This window comes from Ruditapes philippinarum, unplaced genomic scaffold (assembly GCF_026571515.1).
Source record: "Ruditapes philippinarum isolate M1 unplaced genomic scaffold, ASM2657151v2 ctg1530_1_1_1_1, whole genome shotgun sequence".
NCBI classification, from domain to species: Eukaryota; Metazoa; Mollusca; class Bivalvia; order Venerida; family Veneridae; genus Ruditapes; species Ruditapes philippinarum.
Window position 1 is genome coordinate 149,295 of NW_026860708.1, and position 18,397 is coordinate 167,691.

Sequence of the window (18,397 nt, forward strand, 5' to 3'; positions counted from 1 at the left end):
AAATAAAGATAAATCATTTGAAAGCTTGTCCTTTTGCCATTTGTACATAAGTTTTAATGTCTTATTTTGTTTGTAGTTTTAATGGTCAACCTTAAAAATAGCATAATAACGCTTGGCTACTAATAAAACCACAGACCTTGGCTTGTAAGATTTTATTTTCATTCAGTTATTAATGCTGATGAAGGAAGTAATTATGATTGCCTTTCAGATTTAAATGACATTTGATGCTTTAACGTGAAGATTTTAAAAGCCAAAAAAGTCTTATGTTTGAAATTATACAATTTAAGTTAAAGCAGTTAAAAATATGAATGAAAATTTTAAAAAAAAATGATACAATAATGAACTGTTGAAGATTGTTGGGTTTTTTTTTTTTGCCCCTTGTTGTGGATGGGTTGCCTTTACTGGTTGAGGCATCAGAATTGCAGCCACTGTCTAACCCTGCAAGATCGTAAGATACAAATAAATGGAGTCTATGCATCTCTAAGCTCCAGCAGGTGAGGTGGTATTGACCCCTGGGCTGCCTTCGATTGCCTAACCCGTGTAAGTAGTGTCGATACCGGAAAAGCTCATATGCGCATGCGTACCTTTAACAGCAATCGAACAAGCACGAGTTGATCGGGATGTAAACAAATATGGCTGCGCCCAGGGAATTATTTGCACCTTTGGGCGGAGGAAATAATGCTTGAATTACTTTAACTATTTTATATAAATAAATAAAGTAAAGATAAATTCAAATGCTATTTTAGATTCTATTAACAAACAAAAGCAGAAAATCTATAAAAATCCTCTCACTTACTCCTTTTCAATGTTGTTGGCCGCCATTTTAACACTTATGACCCAGCTGATAGGCAGTGTCCAACCCGCGTAACTCGGGTACGCAAAACTGATGACGTATTACTCAACTCTACCTTATTCGATTGTTACCCGTGTCGAAAGTGTTAAACCCGCGTTAGCAATCGAAGGCAGCCCTGGTGTTGCTTCACCAAGGTTAGCCAAAATCATCTTTCCTGTTTCAGTGCCATATGACCTAAACTGACTGTTTGTGCAACTGTTGGTGCTCTGTAAAACCAAACCAAACAAAAAAAGATTGTTTTTTAAATTGATAACTAGCATTGTATTGTATTATATACAAAGTATAATATATACAAGCATATAATTATGTTAATATCAAATATTTTGAAGTGTATATAATATTAAAAATATTACCTATTATATATTCAAATATAATCATGACATGAAAAATAGTGTAGAAATATGAAGACTACAGATGTGAACACTTGAGCATGTCTTGAATGAAATAAAAGCAAACTGTCATTTACTTTGACATAGGAACACGACACCTTTTTTCATTGAATTCAAACACACAGATTTTTACATTGACAAGATTTTTTTCAAGATTTCAACAGACAGTAGCTCTAAAGGGTTTTATTCTTCAAACAAAAGGTTATTTTTCTTCATCAAAGGTGTTTAGATCAGTAATTAGAGGTTTTGCGTTTCCACACTCCATTTTTGGGATGTATAAGGTCCAAATGTATCGTTGCCATTTCATTAATCAAAGGTAAAAAATGATTTACGATCGTCCATTGTTAAAGGAAGGTCTTTTGTCATAGTTTGTATACAGTTTTTTGATTGATGTCCCTGTATGGTAAATATAGTGTGTGTTTATGTTCAGATATTTGTATAAATAACCCTTGCCCTTCTTAATCTGTGTAATGGACTAAATTGCCCTTTGTAATGGAATAAATTGCTCTGTGTAATGGAATAAATTGCCCTGTGTTATGAACTAAATTGCCCTGTGTAATGGACTAAATTGCCCTGTGTAATGGACTAAATTGCCCTGTGTAATGGAATAAATTGCCCTGCATAATGGACTAAATTTTCCTGTGTAATGTAATAAATTGCCCTGTGTAATGGAATAAATTGCCCTGCTACAAATATTGTAATGTCTATTTATGGATGTCAATATATGAGTTTTACTGACTTTTATATCAAATAATAGGACCTAGCACAGCCTAGTCTACAAAAAGGGATTCAGACTGACTTGGGCAATAATAAATAGCACTAATTAAGCAGTCTGTAAGCTGTAAGGGCTACAGCAAGATACAAAGTGGCAAACCTAAAAAAATGTAGTGTTAATCACTTTGAATACAGACCAACATTTACCAATATTGTATGAAGCACCATCATTTACATATATCGTATTAAGATAATAAAATATCTACAACAACAGCAAAATAGAAAAACGTTCTCAGGTCAGACAGGGTCTTTAAAAGTACAAATTAGCTTTATTTGTGATGCAGTATGACATGTTACTTGTAGTATATGTCAGAATATATTGGCATGAGACTGTATGATTATAACCTGTATAATATGTCCCTCACCTGACAAGCCTATCTAGGCTTATCAGTAAGGATTTCCAAGTTTTCTCATGCATCCTTGTCTGTTTGTTATCTTATTGTGTCAGTGATAACAAAACAAAAATGAAAACAAAAAACCTGAAATGGTAAATAAGCAAATCTGCTGTATTTTCTGCTATGTTTTTTGTCTTTTAGAACTGTTGCAGTGTTAGATTAAGGCTGAATAATTTGAGAGAAGCAGACTTTATAAGATAGGTAAAACTTGTTTCAAGTGTTTATCTAAGAAGAAAAAAAGGCCTGGAGCAGACTGCAGTAGATTTTATGTATTCTCCTCCTTCCATCCAATAAAGTGTTGACTGACATGGGTTTTAACTTGAAAAACATCAATTTTGAAAATTACATAAACAGCTGTCTTAATTCATTTGAAAAAAAGTTAAATGATTAAAGATTGAATTTTAGATAATTGTTGGCATATAGAGTTACCATTCTGGTTAGAATTTCTTGGGAGAACCACCTTTATTTTGATTATTGCAAGTACTTTATTATTTGTTTGTATTTCAGACTTAAAGCTGCATGCCTCCAGATGAGCCAAAATATTAAAAACTTAAGATTTTAAGAAAAGTAAAAAGATTCAAGGTTCAAGTAATAATGTAGTTGTTATTTGTGATTATTACTAATTTTGCAGTATTAATTATCATATTTGTACTGCATTTACTAAGCATAAGTTACATTCTTTGTCAGCTTCATAATACTTTACATTTAAATACATTTTCAAAATTTTTATCAAAATTACCGGTAGGATAAATCTGGAGGCAATTGCTGCTTAAATATGACTTTAAAAGTATTATAATTTATATGATGTAACCATTTAACTTGAGCATAATCTGAGTTTGAAACCCACTTGTGGTGTTAAACTCTAATGAGTAAGTGCTCTACACTACAAGGATGGTGTTTAAACCTAGGTGCTGAATAGACTAACAAAGGTGCACCTTGGATCTTTCTTCCAACATTTTTATTGCAATATATTTTTAAATTACCTTCACTCCCAGTTAAATTCTCATTTCTGAAGGTATAGAGAGAATGAAAATAAATATATATACAAAAAAAATGCACTATTATCTTAAAAGTTAAATGCATGTCTTTTGGAATGTCATATATAATGATTTAAGGTGACAGATAAAATTTTCCGACTTTCACCAGTAAATCTCCGGTAATTGCCTGTTCACATACCAAGATGGTGCCAGGAATTTTTCTTGAAGTACAAAATGGAATGATGGATTGAGAGTCTTCTAACTGATTTTCTAGAGGAGCTGCATACATCACTGGCTTATCAGGCAGTAGATAATGTTAGGGAGGGAGGGGTGTATGTTATACTGTTCTTAAAATGATATTTTTTTAGGTTTTTTTGAAAAAAAAAAGTTTCTATAAAAGTCAGAATGAAATTATATATGGTCTGATTGAAATAAGATTATATGGGTGTATCAGTTTATATATAAATTATGTGAATTGTTTTAGAGGCAATCTGTAAGACTATGATTTTTGCAGTCCTTCAAATTTGCATGCAAAGTTTATAATGTCTTCATTCCTACAATATGAAGAAGGAGTCCAAAGCTTGAAAGCTAATTAATTGTTCATATAATTAATTATTCATTTTGGCAATATTGTTTGCAGGGGTTATACTTATTTATTATATCATTTTGTATGCTGATTATTGCAAATAAAATATTGAAATGAATTATTCAATGATAATTCCTAAATATTGATGTATGCATCTTAAAGATCATGTTAGATTTGTCTGATTTATGCAAAGTTGTCTGTGACTATACACAATTACAGATGTATTCAACAGCTATTTTGCATAATTTGCATATGCATGGTAGGATGTTTGTCATTTAGTTTTGTTACAAAATAAAGTTGTAAAGCCGGGCATACATTTGCATAAATTTTGTTTTCAATCTGTAAGCAAAAAATTGTCCATTATAGAAATTTTTCATATTTTTTTGTTGCCATGATTGACATATTGTATAAAAGCCAGAATGAATTTGATAAAATTTTGCTTTATTATTTTGCTTCATAATTTTTGCATACATTTGCATATTTAACAGAAAAAACTGTACACATGGATGCTAACAATTATTTTAGTTGCTCTGTTTTTCTAGTTCCTATTAATCTGATCTTTACAGTTTCAGCAACCCTTCTCTTTGAAATTGGTTATCTTAAAAATAGGCTCTTGTTTCAACTTTTATATAAAGATTATGTTTATATCAGGAACTAAATCTGACATGGCAGATTGGTATGAATAGATCTAGAACATTTCCAAGGCATTTATCAATAAATTCTAACTTCTTTCCATATCATCTGGCATTTCTTTCATACTTGAGGTAATTTAGGAATATTTTAGTCTAGGTTATAAATTTTACACAATCATTTTCTACTGAATTATAGATAGATGTTTTAAATTTTAAAGGAGCTTCACTAATAGGTCAGAAAGCCTAAAGACAGAAAATCTGAAATTCTTACATAGATGAAGTATAGCAGTTAAAATGGAAAAATCTGCAAAGGATGATAAAGAAATATTCTCAGAATTAAAATTAATATCAATGGGTTCTTAACAAAAATTGTTGCAAGGCTTTTCATTTTTGGGTCATTTCGCTCAGTAAAAATGATTATTCGGGTAAAATGGTGTGCAAGAATGATTTGAAAATTTGCACCAGACCTACATCAAAATTTTAATGGAACACAAATGTCGGAAAATATTTTCAGTCCTGAAATGTCAAAAAACATCAGTGGTGTCAGTCCCTTTAAATATATAATTATTATTACACAAGTTCTTTTTTTTTATTGAAATAAATGTTTTGATGACATAAGTTATAAAAATTGATTTAGATAACAACCCCACATTTTGATGCTGCAACATGACATTTAGAGATGTCATGTCACATTATTCATAGATATGACATGCATCTAGATGTCACCATAATGTCACAATGACTTATTTTATTTTTGTATGCACAATATATCCTTATAAATGAATATTATATGCATGTAAAAAATTTATTTTTGATTGGCTTACTAAGCTGTATAGACCTTTGAAAATGCGCAAATAACACGGTTTTCTTTCTACAGTCAAACCTGGGAATAAAGGCCATTCAAAAGAGAGACTAAACATGACCTTTATAGATAAGTGATCTTTATTTGGAGGTTATAATGTTCTATTTAATCAATGAAAGGTTGTTGAAGAATTGCCTTTATTTACAGGATGGCCATTTTTTGGAGGTGGTCTGACTAACACAGGTTAAACTGTATTTGTGAGAACAAAAATTCAACCTTTTTTCCACATCTTGAGGTTTTTTTATATTGCTATAGTTTTGATAATAAAATTCAAACAATTTTGATAAAAAGGGGATTAGAAGCTATGTGTTTTCTATGGGGTCATATCTCTCCAGGGAGGACAATTTAAATTGGGGAGGATCAGGATGAAAATGTGTGTATGTATATGTTTAACATGCTGTTTGTTGAAGCATTAAACATAAAAATAATGCTGTGTTAATAGGATTTATGGCCATTATACTTAAATCTATTCTGCCAATCAAGGCCAGTAATTTGAGGAAAAGAATTTTACCCTGGTAATGGGGGTCAGACAAGGAGTGTGGGGGTCAGGCAGGGTTGTGGGAGTTTAAATGTTTGTGGGTGGATTTATTAATTAAGAAAATGTTCATATATGATAAAGATGGAGATGAAGATTTTAACTTTGATGATTCAATGGAGAGAATAATGTTGTTGTTGTTGATGATGAGGATGATGATGATTAAAGATGTGATGTTGATGATAATGGTGATATAGTTGATGGTGGTGATGATAGAGTTGTTAATGATGAAAGAACATTGATGATGATGGTGATTATGATGATAACAATGATGATATGACAACAGTCTTAAAACTGATGAATGATTGTTGCCAGCAGTATAATGGTATAAGAAATAATAAAAAGATGATTATGAAAAATTCCCCAAGTGATTCTGATAATTTTGATGATATTTCTTGTATGTTGATGATACATTTGATGGATGAGGGGTTGGGGGAGAGAATTTTAAAAAGAAGTTTTCTGTTGTTTTTTTCTGAAATACAGCCAGAAAAATGTTGAAAAAAGTGCTACCAATGTGTAATAATAGTTGTTCTAGTTTGTGTGCATTCAAATAAAAAATAAAATTATTATTATCAATGATCTACTAAATGTATTATTAATGGCAAATTATTGGTCTATTTTGTCAGTAATGGTGTTATATTCACTATGTAAATGTGTTGATCTTGCTGTATTAAATGATCAGGCCGAACAAACTCTTTCATGTGACAAATAAGGCCGCAAAACTGCCAATTATGGGTCATAAAGGAGCGACATTCAAGGTCATAATATACTAAAATTGTCATAAAATGGTATTTTTCATTATCTTATGTATTTCTTTCTTGGTTACAAAACCTTCCTAGATTCAGTCTAGCAAATAAATGATTTGTAAGTTTTTAACTGAAATTCTTTGACTCATTATTACAAGGGTTAATTATAATTATACCTTTTATTAAGTGGCTTACAGCAAAGAAAAACATATGATAGGTTTCAATGGCTTATAGCAACGAAAAAAGGTTTGAGTGGCTTAACAGCAAAGAAAAAATAAAATAAAAGCCAGTGGCATACCAGGGGCATCACATGGTTTTGGACATTGGAGAGGCAACTCATACCTATACAGAGGGGTGTTTCTTGCTGTAGATTGAGAAATCGCAGACCTTCTAATGCATCAATTTAATGGCAGCTTTTTTTTAATGATTCGCACATTCTGCTCATTTATAATATGTGTCATCAAGTTGAAATAAGGGTTTTAGTGTTGTCCTATAATGTTTACATTAAGAATATACCTTGAAATAAAAAAAGAAGAAAAAAGTGGCATTTTTTAATATTTTCTCCCATTTTTTCTACAGTAAAATCGGGTTAATATACTATATACATGTATAATATATAATTATATGCATGTATTATCATTGTTTTCACAAGAGTCAGTTGGTGATATAGTTATATCCAATTTCTGTCACATTGCCAAAGAATTACTGACAATTTCTTTCCACACTGATTGATGATCCACTTGCAAAATTATGAATTTAGTTTAAGTGCCTATACAAAAACAAACATAGTTGAGCATGGATCCCAATAGCTGCACTATATCGGAATTAACAGTTCATTGTTAGGTAGCACAGAAAATGAAGACTATGGAGCGAACTTAAGTGTGGAGCCTCTTTTGATACAAAAGAAGGAGCAAAACAAACTACAAAAAATATGATATGCAAGTTTTAAATAGACATATTTTCAAGTATATATTCTTTTAATATTGTCAAACTTAACAACATATTAATGTGAATAAATTTAACAACTAATTAATAAATCAGAAAAGTTAGCTTGAAAACAGTTAATTCTTTAGTTTAATTGATGGTACTTTTTTATTACAAGTCAAGTACAAAAATCCAGCATGCTCAAACCAAGTCGTATGAAAGAGTCACTCACTGTTCAGTATTATTTAAATATAAATGTCAAATATCTTCAAAATTGGCTACAAAAGTAATTATTTGGGCAGAAATGTAAAAAAAAAAAATGTGGTCAATGTAAATTTGTTTTACTAATTCAATTGAACATGATGAGGATAAAAAAATTTGGGTGTGAAAGGCGTTGGGCTAGTTCAAATATTTGCCATCATGCGATTAATAACTTATAATGTGTCGGGAAGTCAAGCTGATTTCTTAGGTATGAGCATTTCTATAGTAACACTTTTGAATAGAAGCAAGGAAATAAGGACTTCCGCGGGTACAAATTAACCCCACTTTCGTTTCTCTAACAAGGTGAGAATCTTTTCACGAGCGTGAATGAAATTTTTTTATTCGTTGATTTTCTCATTTCTCTGTTTGCCAAAGTCGATAAAAACTTGTTGAAGCCGTAAGAGGGGGACATTGTAACTTAAAATTGAATACCGTCTAAAATGTATTTCTAAATGAAAGGTATGATACAACTTTTAAACGCGTTTTACTTGAACAAGCCATGTTTCAGTTTTGCGGTACTCAAGTGGTTTTTAAAAGTAAAGAAATAGAATCCGTATTGAAAGAAAGTCATTTTATGCAATTTTCTTTGTAGGAAAAGGGATAAGTTAAATGAAGCGTTTGTAAAGGAAAAAAAATTCTTGTCTGATTTCTTTTGAATAGTGGATTTGAAAGGGCATTTTATTCAAATAAATAATCATTAAATCATGATAAATTCTTGCTGTAACAATGTATGTGACAGGTTTGATATATGCATTATGCAAACATATGTATAAGTATTAGTTATTATTAAAGATGGTGTAGCAGTGAGATCATTTTGACGAAAATAAAGAATTTACACAAAATACTCAAAATTAATGTGAATTAAGCCATATTAGACCAATAATTTTGAATTTTAAATCAAATTGTATCATAACCTTACTGAACTGAATAATCAATTTATGTGACGTCTGGACAGAGATACTTTTGTTGTTATTTCTGGGTTGGAAAGGTACTGTCTATATTGTAAGCGGGACATTAGAGGCTGGGATTATTGCTCATATTATGTATATACCAAAATAACTTGGTATATTATGACTTTTGAGTACAATTAGTTTGACTAATCCAAAAACATGCTTTTTGGATGATTGGTGTCATTTTCAATATTAGACAGTGTCACAGTGTCATGCCTAAACTTTCAAACAGTCCAGAGTAAATTCCATACATGTCAAAATAAAAAACTTAAATTTTTCTGATAATTAATGTCATATTAAAACATAAGGCTTCAGGGATCTTTCGGCCTTGTGCCTTGCTAAGTACTGGTGGTATTTAGACCCGCTGTATGGTGTTGAAAGCCCGCAAATTATAAAAGTTAACCACTTAACAAAATGACAAAATAAGACATTTTTGCATTCTCGGTGTAGGTTTTATGCTCATAAATTTCATGTTTTTGTTGACAGTTTATTATAATTTTGGTGACGCAATGTCAAAGGAGCACCTGCCAAAAAAGGTAGGAACATTGAGCAGGGTAAAAAAAGGAAGAGAAAATAACATTCATTTTGTACAGTGACAGACAAAAATTGATGACATTTCATCCAAATAAATTGATTTATTACATTTTGAAGGCATTGTACCATCCATTTAATGGTGTACAATTTTCCATATTTTTAAACTCTAGTAAAACTTGAAATTTATACAACAACATCAGATTTTAGCAGTTCATTACTGTGCACATGGTGTGAAAATAGATAATTACAAAAAATGAAATGTAAGAATCTTTTTAATCTGTTACAAGTTTTAATTATATATATTTGCAAAATATTGCTCAAAATGTCAATTATAAAAGAACAACATGTCTATTATACTTTGTGAAAGATTTATAGTAAGTATTAATTATCAAAAATGCATATTTCCATGTAGGTGTATTATAATGCAGATAAGTTGATAAAATGCAGTAATTTAGTCATATTAGCTGGTGATTTCTGGATTATTGGCCAGCTACTGTTTTATTACCAGATTTTAATAAATGTTATTGCTTAAAATTCACTGATGAGTTCTTTACTACTGGCTGCATTTAAATACTATACAATATACTGCCACCACTGCTTAAATTTTTCTGTCATCCTAACTATTGCAGGATTTGAACCAACAGTGTTCAGTGAAAGATGCTTGTCCTGCTACAGAATCTATGCTACAGTAAAACGTGTATGTTTGAGTAAATTAAATTTTGTATTTTGATATTTATGTTTTCAGATGCAAGCCTAATTTTCCAATGGTGTTAGATGACGATGTCATCACAAGAAGAGGGGTATCGTGGGCATCACGGAGGAGGTCGTGAGCACCGCGTCACCTCAAAGGATGCTGGATCAGGTGGTGAAAGACACCACACCACAGCACATCATCCGGCCAAGACTCAAACGAAAGACTCCAGCACAGATACAGGGGGCAGGTCTGAAGGTAGGTCATTTAATAACCATAATAAAACAAATGGAACTAGTTCTCTAGTCACTTGGTTTTAGATTTATTGAAACAATAAGTACAGACCACTAATGATATTAAGAGTTACTATGAATCAGTTTCAAAACTGAACAAAAATCGGCCAGTCAGATGGTTTTATACATTGAATACTTGGATGGACACTACCGTCACCAGTAAAGTTAGTAGTACTTATTGATAACCTTAAGTCTGTGAACTTTTCTGCTGAGAACATGTTGATAATCAAGTTTTGTACCATCCATATACCACTTATTCCTCTTCATAAGAATTCTGATGAGGATCTTTTCTGTAAAGCCATTTTTTTTCCCACAACTGCAAATTAAAGAGAAATTGGTATTGTCTTGTGTAGAATAAGCATTAAAGTAAAGTATGAACACACTGGCACCATATTGCCATAATTCATACTCTGATATTCTTAAATGGAGAAAAAAAAGAAGAAAACATTGATGAAAAGACAAAAATATAAATGATTGAGTAGTCTTTGTATTGTTGATAATATGTTAGATATTTTTCAGCTCACCTGAGCATTTATAATATGCTATGGGTGATATATGTGATCACTCTTTGTCTGTTCTATCCTGTATATTATCTACACTTCTGATGTAGAAGTGTTTTACTGTAACCCCTTAATTTACATCAATAAAATTCTTGAAAATTGGAATCATAATATATTATATTTTTGTTATGAACAAATAAATTCATGAACAGTGTTGTTCATATATGGTACTCTCTGTTGATTGGTAAAAGGGATGTAATTTTTTCTTTCATTTCATAGCCATTGAAACATACATGATTCATATCAGTTTAAAGATGGAGAAAAATGTTGTTTTTTTAACAATGGATTATACACTATCATTTTGTATACCTATTTTTAGAATAATTATATTGTTTAAAAAAAAATAGGTCAGCTTAAAGTTTCTGTTATGGTAATATATCCAGCTTCACATATCATATATTTAAGCCATAAAGTATTTCTTACCATTTTTAAAAAAAAAAGATCTACCCAGGTATTTCAAACAGAGGATATCAAAGTTAGAAGTATGTAATGCCACCCATTGTCTAATGATACTCTATAAACACTGGTTTTGACTTCAGAGCGACTTGGGTTACATCAATAGGTCATCAAAAGTCTATCTTCATTGTTAGGTTTTTTAGATCTACAGTATAGATTTGAATATAATGTATAGTATAGGATAGGTATACCCTTTTTTTTCTTCTTTAAATTTATGAGACCAATGTCTGTAAAGCAAATAGAAGAAATGAAGAAATATGGTTATAGATTATTTTCAAGGCTTTACTCTTATGATTTATTTAATATTTTTGCTGGCCAGTTGGTTTCAGTTTCAAATCAATAAGATTTTGATAAATATAGTAACATTTATTGGTGGGAAAATACCCTAGTTCACTAACAGTGAGGCACATCCATGGCTAAGTTGTTTACGTCTTTGATTACAAACCGCTGGCCTTTCGCTGCTTTGTTTTAGCCTTTAGATTCTTTCATGTGAGAAAGATTTTTCCATCTAGCTTTTAGAGCTTGAATGGTTCTACTTAAGTGCCCACTCATGCCTTTACTGATGCATGGAGGGGCACCTGATGTTTTCCTTCTAGTTTTAAAGCAGGAAAATGCCAATATGAAAATTACAGGATCATCTTAAAACCTAACCAAGAAAAAAATATATCAGTTCCCTTTTCTTGCATTATTTCAGTTACAGGCAGCCTTATTTGAACTTGATGTAATTTTATGTAAACTATTATTATAGACTCTTGAGTCTTCAGGGATTGAGAAATATTGTACATGTATAGTCCTTAGCAAGATTTAAACTCAAAGCAGCAAGGGGCCAGAGATGCAATATCAGCCACCATTACCTTTTAGTTACTTTATATCCATTTAGATATATCATATAAATATCAATTATAGGGGCTTACCAATGAAGGCAAACACCCAGTAGGGAATGTGTCTTTGCAGTAGATCTTTTTTTTCCAAAATGCTTATTCATTTGTATCTGTACTGTTTTATCTATTATGATGAATGAATCCCTTCATATATGCAAATAAATCTTCATAGCTTATGGATCAATCGCTGAACTTTTCTTTTTGTCTTTGCAATAAATTTCCTATGTCATTGTTTATAAGTAATAGATCAGAATGAAAAGCAATTAATTTTAGCCAAATCTTCATCTACTTGATCATTGTACTTAAAGAACTGTAAATTTCAAGTAAAAAAACATAATTGATTATTAATTGGGAGTTGATTTTTTAATAAGAGGTAGACTTCAGTCTTGTCATATTCATCATCAATGCTTGTTCTTGCAGAGACCTGGCTTTTTGTTTTTCTGTTAAGCAAAATCTGAAATACGATTAAATGATAATTTTTGGGTTAAAATCTGTTGCGTTTGGATGGTGGCGCAGATGTAAAAGAGACATCTAGAATTTAAGTAAAAAATGTTTTTATTTATGGTTATGGCGCATGCTGTTTAATGCTTATGTAACTATACCCTTCTGAATTGGTATAATTGGCATGCCATGCATTGAATATGACTGGCCAGTTGTAAGTTTTAGGAGTCTTTTATTACAAATTAATCAAATAAAGCATAAAGTTTTGAATTCTGTCAGATTCTTTTGTTTGCAGGCTGGCATTTCAGAAAAATGAGTACCTCTGCCTGTGTTCAAATCTTAGAATATTAACACGTGGCAGATATTTCCACCTTTCAAAGTTACGATATCTTTTAATTTTCCATATTAGATCAGTGCTATGATACCTTATTGATATTAGACCAATACTTCATAACTTTTTGTACAATTTGTTTCGTTATCAACTTTCCATGAAAGGAAATACAATAATTATATGTTACAAAAAAGCAGCCGTGAATATTGTCATCACGTATGCTGCAAGGCGGAACTACGTTATTTTTCTATGTCACACAATCCTTCATGATAACATTCAAGATAGAAAGTTATTATTAGACCGTAAACAAAGTGCCGATTTAATCGCGGACTCTCGATCAAATTTCTGATTTGCATCTGCGATGATATTTTTAAGTATGAAATTAGACCATATTTATGATGCAATATCACAAATAATGTTAATAACGGCGTTAGAAATTAATTTTTTTGTCAACATTCCTGTATCGAATAGAGGCCTTCGGAAAACTAGTCATTACCACAATCATCTCATTTGGGTGGGGGTCAACCGTCTTTTAAAAGAGAATAAAGAACTGCTCTGACTTCTCAAATCGGGTCTTGAAGATCAAGGCGGTTTTTATTTGTATGACTACCACACATTGTCATGTCGAACGATTGAGGTATTATCATCTTGGTACACTTCATTTAACAAATCGATTAGCGAAATATAACGTTGTATTGAACTTCAGAAAATTGACGCTCGGTGGCCAAAAATAGTGCCAAAAAATATTGAAGACTGCAATTTAAAAATGCAATTTTTTTTTTTACATTATTATATTATATCTGTTGAACACATGGGTATCAAATGTTATTGAAATTTATGTTATTAAATTTTAATGTTATGTTCATGTTTAAAGGAAATCAGAATTATGATCTACACATCATGTATTTATAAGGCATAAATTGTAAAGTGACATTAGCAATTTTTTGATGGCTATCTTTGATTTTGAATTTTCATTTGAATTTTGATCTTTCATTTCGAGGCAGATGCCATGTCAATTATAATAATATCATGTCATAATGTTTCGAGTTGGGTTCCTGGGTTCATAAGTTTATTGAAAACAAATTTAAATATTGCACTATGTAGTGTTATTTAATGCATTTTGTAGTGTTATTTAATGCACTATGTAGTGTTATTTAATGCACTATGAAGTGTTATTTAATGCAGTATGTAGTGTTATTTAATGCACTATGTAGTGTTATATAATTTACTTTGTAGTGCTATTTAATTTACTTTGTAGTGTTATTTAATTAACTATTTAGTTTTATTTTATGTACTATGTAGTGTTATTTAGTGCACTATGTAGTGTTATTTAATTAACTATGTAGTGTTATTTAATACACTATGTAGCATTATTTAATACACTATGTAGTGTTATTTAATGCACTATATAGTGTTATTTAATACACTATGTAGTGTTATTTAATTAACTATGTAGTGTTATTTAATGCACTATGTAGTGTTATTTAATGCACTATGTAGTGTTATTTAATGCACTATGTAGTGTTATTTAATGCACTATGTAGTGTTATTTAATGCACTATGTAGTGTTATTTAATGCACTATGTAGTGTTATTTAATGCACTATGTAGTGTTATTTAATGCACTATGTAGTGTTATTTAATTAACTATGTAGTGTTATTTACTACACTATGTAGCATTATTTAATACTCTATGTAGTGTTTTTTTATGTACTATGTAGTGTTATTTAGTGCACTATGTAGTGTTATTTTATTAACTATGTAGTGTTATTTAATACACTATGTAGCATTATTTTATACACTATGTAGTGTTATTTAATGCACTATATAGTGTTATTTAATGCACTATGTAGTGTTATTTAATTAACTATGTAGCATTATTTAATACACTTTGTGCACTATATAGTGTTATTTAATACACTATGTAGTGTTATTTAATGCACTATGTAGTGTTATTTAATGCACTATGTAGTGTTATTTAATGCATGTAATGTTATTAAATGATGAAGCAACAATTTGTTATGCACGAAAAAGTAATAGTAAAATAGCCAGCTACATTAACCACCCTGCCACTGTGAGAGGCACAGCCTGGCTACACTTATCTTAAAACTTGTTATGATTTATTCATAAGATATGTTGTTTTTAAATCAATATGCTAAACTAGTCTTTATATCTTTTAAATAAAGTATGTTGATTGGATGTTTTCTTTGTATGAATTCAATTCTTCTGGAGAAAAGGAGCTGTCAGTTATCATAGTAAAAAAGAAGATGATGAGATACTAGTTAAATGATTTATAATATCACTTGAAGGATGTAATGGTTGGATTTTCTTATTTTATTTTTTCATACATCCAAAATAAAAATTCTGAAATTTTTTAAATAATGGAAGGTATGATGATATAGTTCTACTTAGGTGCCCCGCTTGTTCCTGAAATTGTGCATCAAGGGCATTTGAGTCTTTTCAGTTTAAAGCAGCATGCCTCCATATTCATGCTTATTTTCATGAAAATTTTAAAAATGTACTTGAATGTGTAATATTGTGAAGTAACCAAAAGGAAGCAATTTACGCAATCATTATCAATGGCACTTACAAACCACCTAATTACCAAAAAGTGGTCAAAATAAGCATAAATACCCTTTACTGCGTTATTAACGCAGTAGAAATATGGTGATTAATACTACAAAATCAGTCAATAATTGCATATATCATGTAAAATCTTACTTGAATCTTGAATCTTTTCACTTTTTCTAGAATCTTAGTACATTTTTCTCAAGTTTGATTTTATTAAACTATTTTGGCTCATCTGGAGTCATGCAGCTTTAAAGGTGGAAGGTCGTTTAAAACCCAACATTCAGTAATTAAATACTGGCATAATCCCTGTTGATTGTGGATATTTATGTGTTTTTACAATGTGTTATATAATTGAAATACAGGTTTAAAATTCAAAAATGCAATAAATTTAAACATAATTCTTCATTTATTTGACAGCATACAGTGTAAAAAAATGGAGCCAGTGTAGTAAAATTTGATACTGGACTGAATTATTTTTTTACATTATTTCAAAGCTCAGCAAAATAATTATAAAGACATTAATTATGGTACTAAAGTTAATTGATTAAGAAACTCATTTATTATTTACTCTTGACTGATTTTTGTTGCAAAGATGTCAGATTTTGCAACCAGATAAAGTTTTCTTTAACTTACAAAGTGGTTTTTTGTGGGCTTGAGTTGCATCAAGATTAGAAATGAAACCCTGAAATATTGCTTTTATTTCAAACCAATTAAACTTTTAAATGTTCATTATACTTGAAAAATTGGCTAAGACTCTTTAGATATCTGAAATATTTTTTAACCTTGTAATAAATTTATGTAAATAATCTTGCCCCACCTTAAACTCTTCTCATCTGTTAGATTTTAACCCATAACCTGCAATATTTGTTAAATGGACTTGTCTATCTGTTAATTTGAAACAGCCCATTCAAAGTTTGAGGGGTATTAATATCAAAATACAAAAATTTTATTTGTGCAAGGCTGTTTATAAGCATTTTAAGCAACAGTTTTGGCTTAGCAGGAAAGGCTGTAATTTTACCAAATTTATACTTAGCTAAACATTTTAATATGTTTAGAGGTTGACAGATTTATAACTGATTTATGTGCAAAGTTTCTACTATTTTGAAAACAATGTTTGCTAGATCTGTTTCAGGAATATTGGGAATAGATTTAAAAAAGGTGGGCAGGCCAGTTTGTCTGTTATTGAAATACTGCTAAAAGTTCAAACTAAATGTCAAAATTACATTGAAAAAAGATAGTTTTAATACAATACTATTGTTACAAGTTTTAAACTAAAAATGTTGCAAAACTGATATGCTAAAATTTAAAATAGCTATAACACATAAATTACTGACTTTTTTTATCTTATTTTCTGTATGGTAAAAAATTTTCCTGTTATCTATTTTATCCCAATAAGTTCAACAATATCTGCATTACATTACATCATGCATATATTTAATCCAATACCATGCTAACATCTTAATGGACCTTGTTCAATCTATCAATCTTCACCATTTTTAGGTGAAATTTTTGAAATATGTTCTGATTGAATAGCAAATAGTGCAGAACAAGGATAGATGGCATGCATAAAATACATGGAATCAGTTTCTGCCAGCCTGCTTAGAATTAAGTAACATTAAGGTCCAAAAATAAATACAATGTAATTATTTAAAAATGTCATTTTTGGCATGTCATAAAAATACAAAAACAAAAAAACAACCCAGAAAAGCAGAACAAAAAACATTATGTTTCATAAAGGTTTTTAGTTAATACATCTGCATTTAGAATAAAAATGTCATAATGATATTAAAAATATTGTAAATGAAGGATATTCCATTAATATGTTATAGACAAAAAAAATCATGGCATGAAACAGACTGCATGGAGAAAAAGAGGGGGAAATATGGACTCCTTAATTGTGTCCCCATGTTCAAACAGCAAGGCTTTATGGTCCATGAAGTAGATGCAATGATGTTGTATTCTAACAAAAGTCTGGAACTAAATGCATGATGCCAGTTCTGTTTGCCTGTTAATATAAACATGTAAATAAATAATGATTAATTTTAGTCTGTTTTAAATGCACTGTCATAATATTTTATTGTAATGCTTTGTTTGAGAAGGTCTATAAAGAATTTAATATTTTTTCTAGAATTTAACTAAATGGTGTTTGATTTCTACTGTATTATTGGTGCCCTTATAATTTGATTTCATCTAATTATAGGTATTTTACTGATCATTGGATAATTAACTGTTATGAAATGAAAATTATTTCACTTCAAAACAAAAATTTGAAAACAAGGAATGACTTCAATTCCAAATGAGAAAACAGTTCATTTCAAACAAGAAATCAGTTCATTTCCTCCACAACAAATAAACTCATTTCCAAACATATAATCTTTTTTCTAAATCAATTTATTTCCAAATAGATACCCTCAATAAATAATAACAGTTATATTGATATACCCAAAATCAGTCATGAACAGAACCAAAAATTAAATCTGGATAGATTAATTTAAGAAATTCTGCAAGTTAACATAAGTTAACATAACAGAAGTTTTTGCATATCAGACAGGATTATCCACCGTTTTTACCGGTGCTAGAAAAACCATGTAAGACAAGTCACGTGTTTTAAATGATGTCATTGTGGCGCGCCTTTTATGAATGAATTGCGTAATCTTTGAACAACATCATAAATTTTTACGCTACTACAAGAAAAAAGGGCTAAATAAAATATTAGTTACTACAATTTCTTTTCGAAATATCATTAATTTGCAGTA

General features: G+C 30.1%; 1 protein-coding gene across 1 annotated transcript in view; it reads left to right on the plus strand.

Annotated features, from left to right (window-relative positions):
* LOC132713128 (zinc finger protein GLI4-like) overlaps nucleotides 1-18,397 on the plus strand; it is a 108,136-nt gene that overhangs the window by 21,184 nt on the left and 68,555 nt on the right. The window contains exon 3 of the mRNA XM_060695599.1: nucleotides 10,164-10,367. Within this exon, the coding sequence (XP_060551582.1) occupies nucleotides 10,193-10,367 (175 nt within the window). The 5' untranslated portion in view covers nucleotides 10,164-10,192. The remainder of the gene's footprint in view (nucleotides 1-10,163; nucleotides 10,368-18,397) is intronic.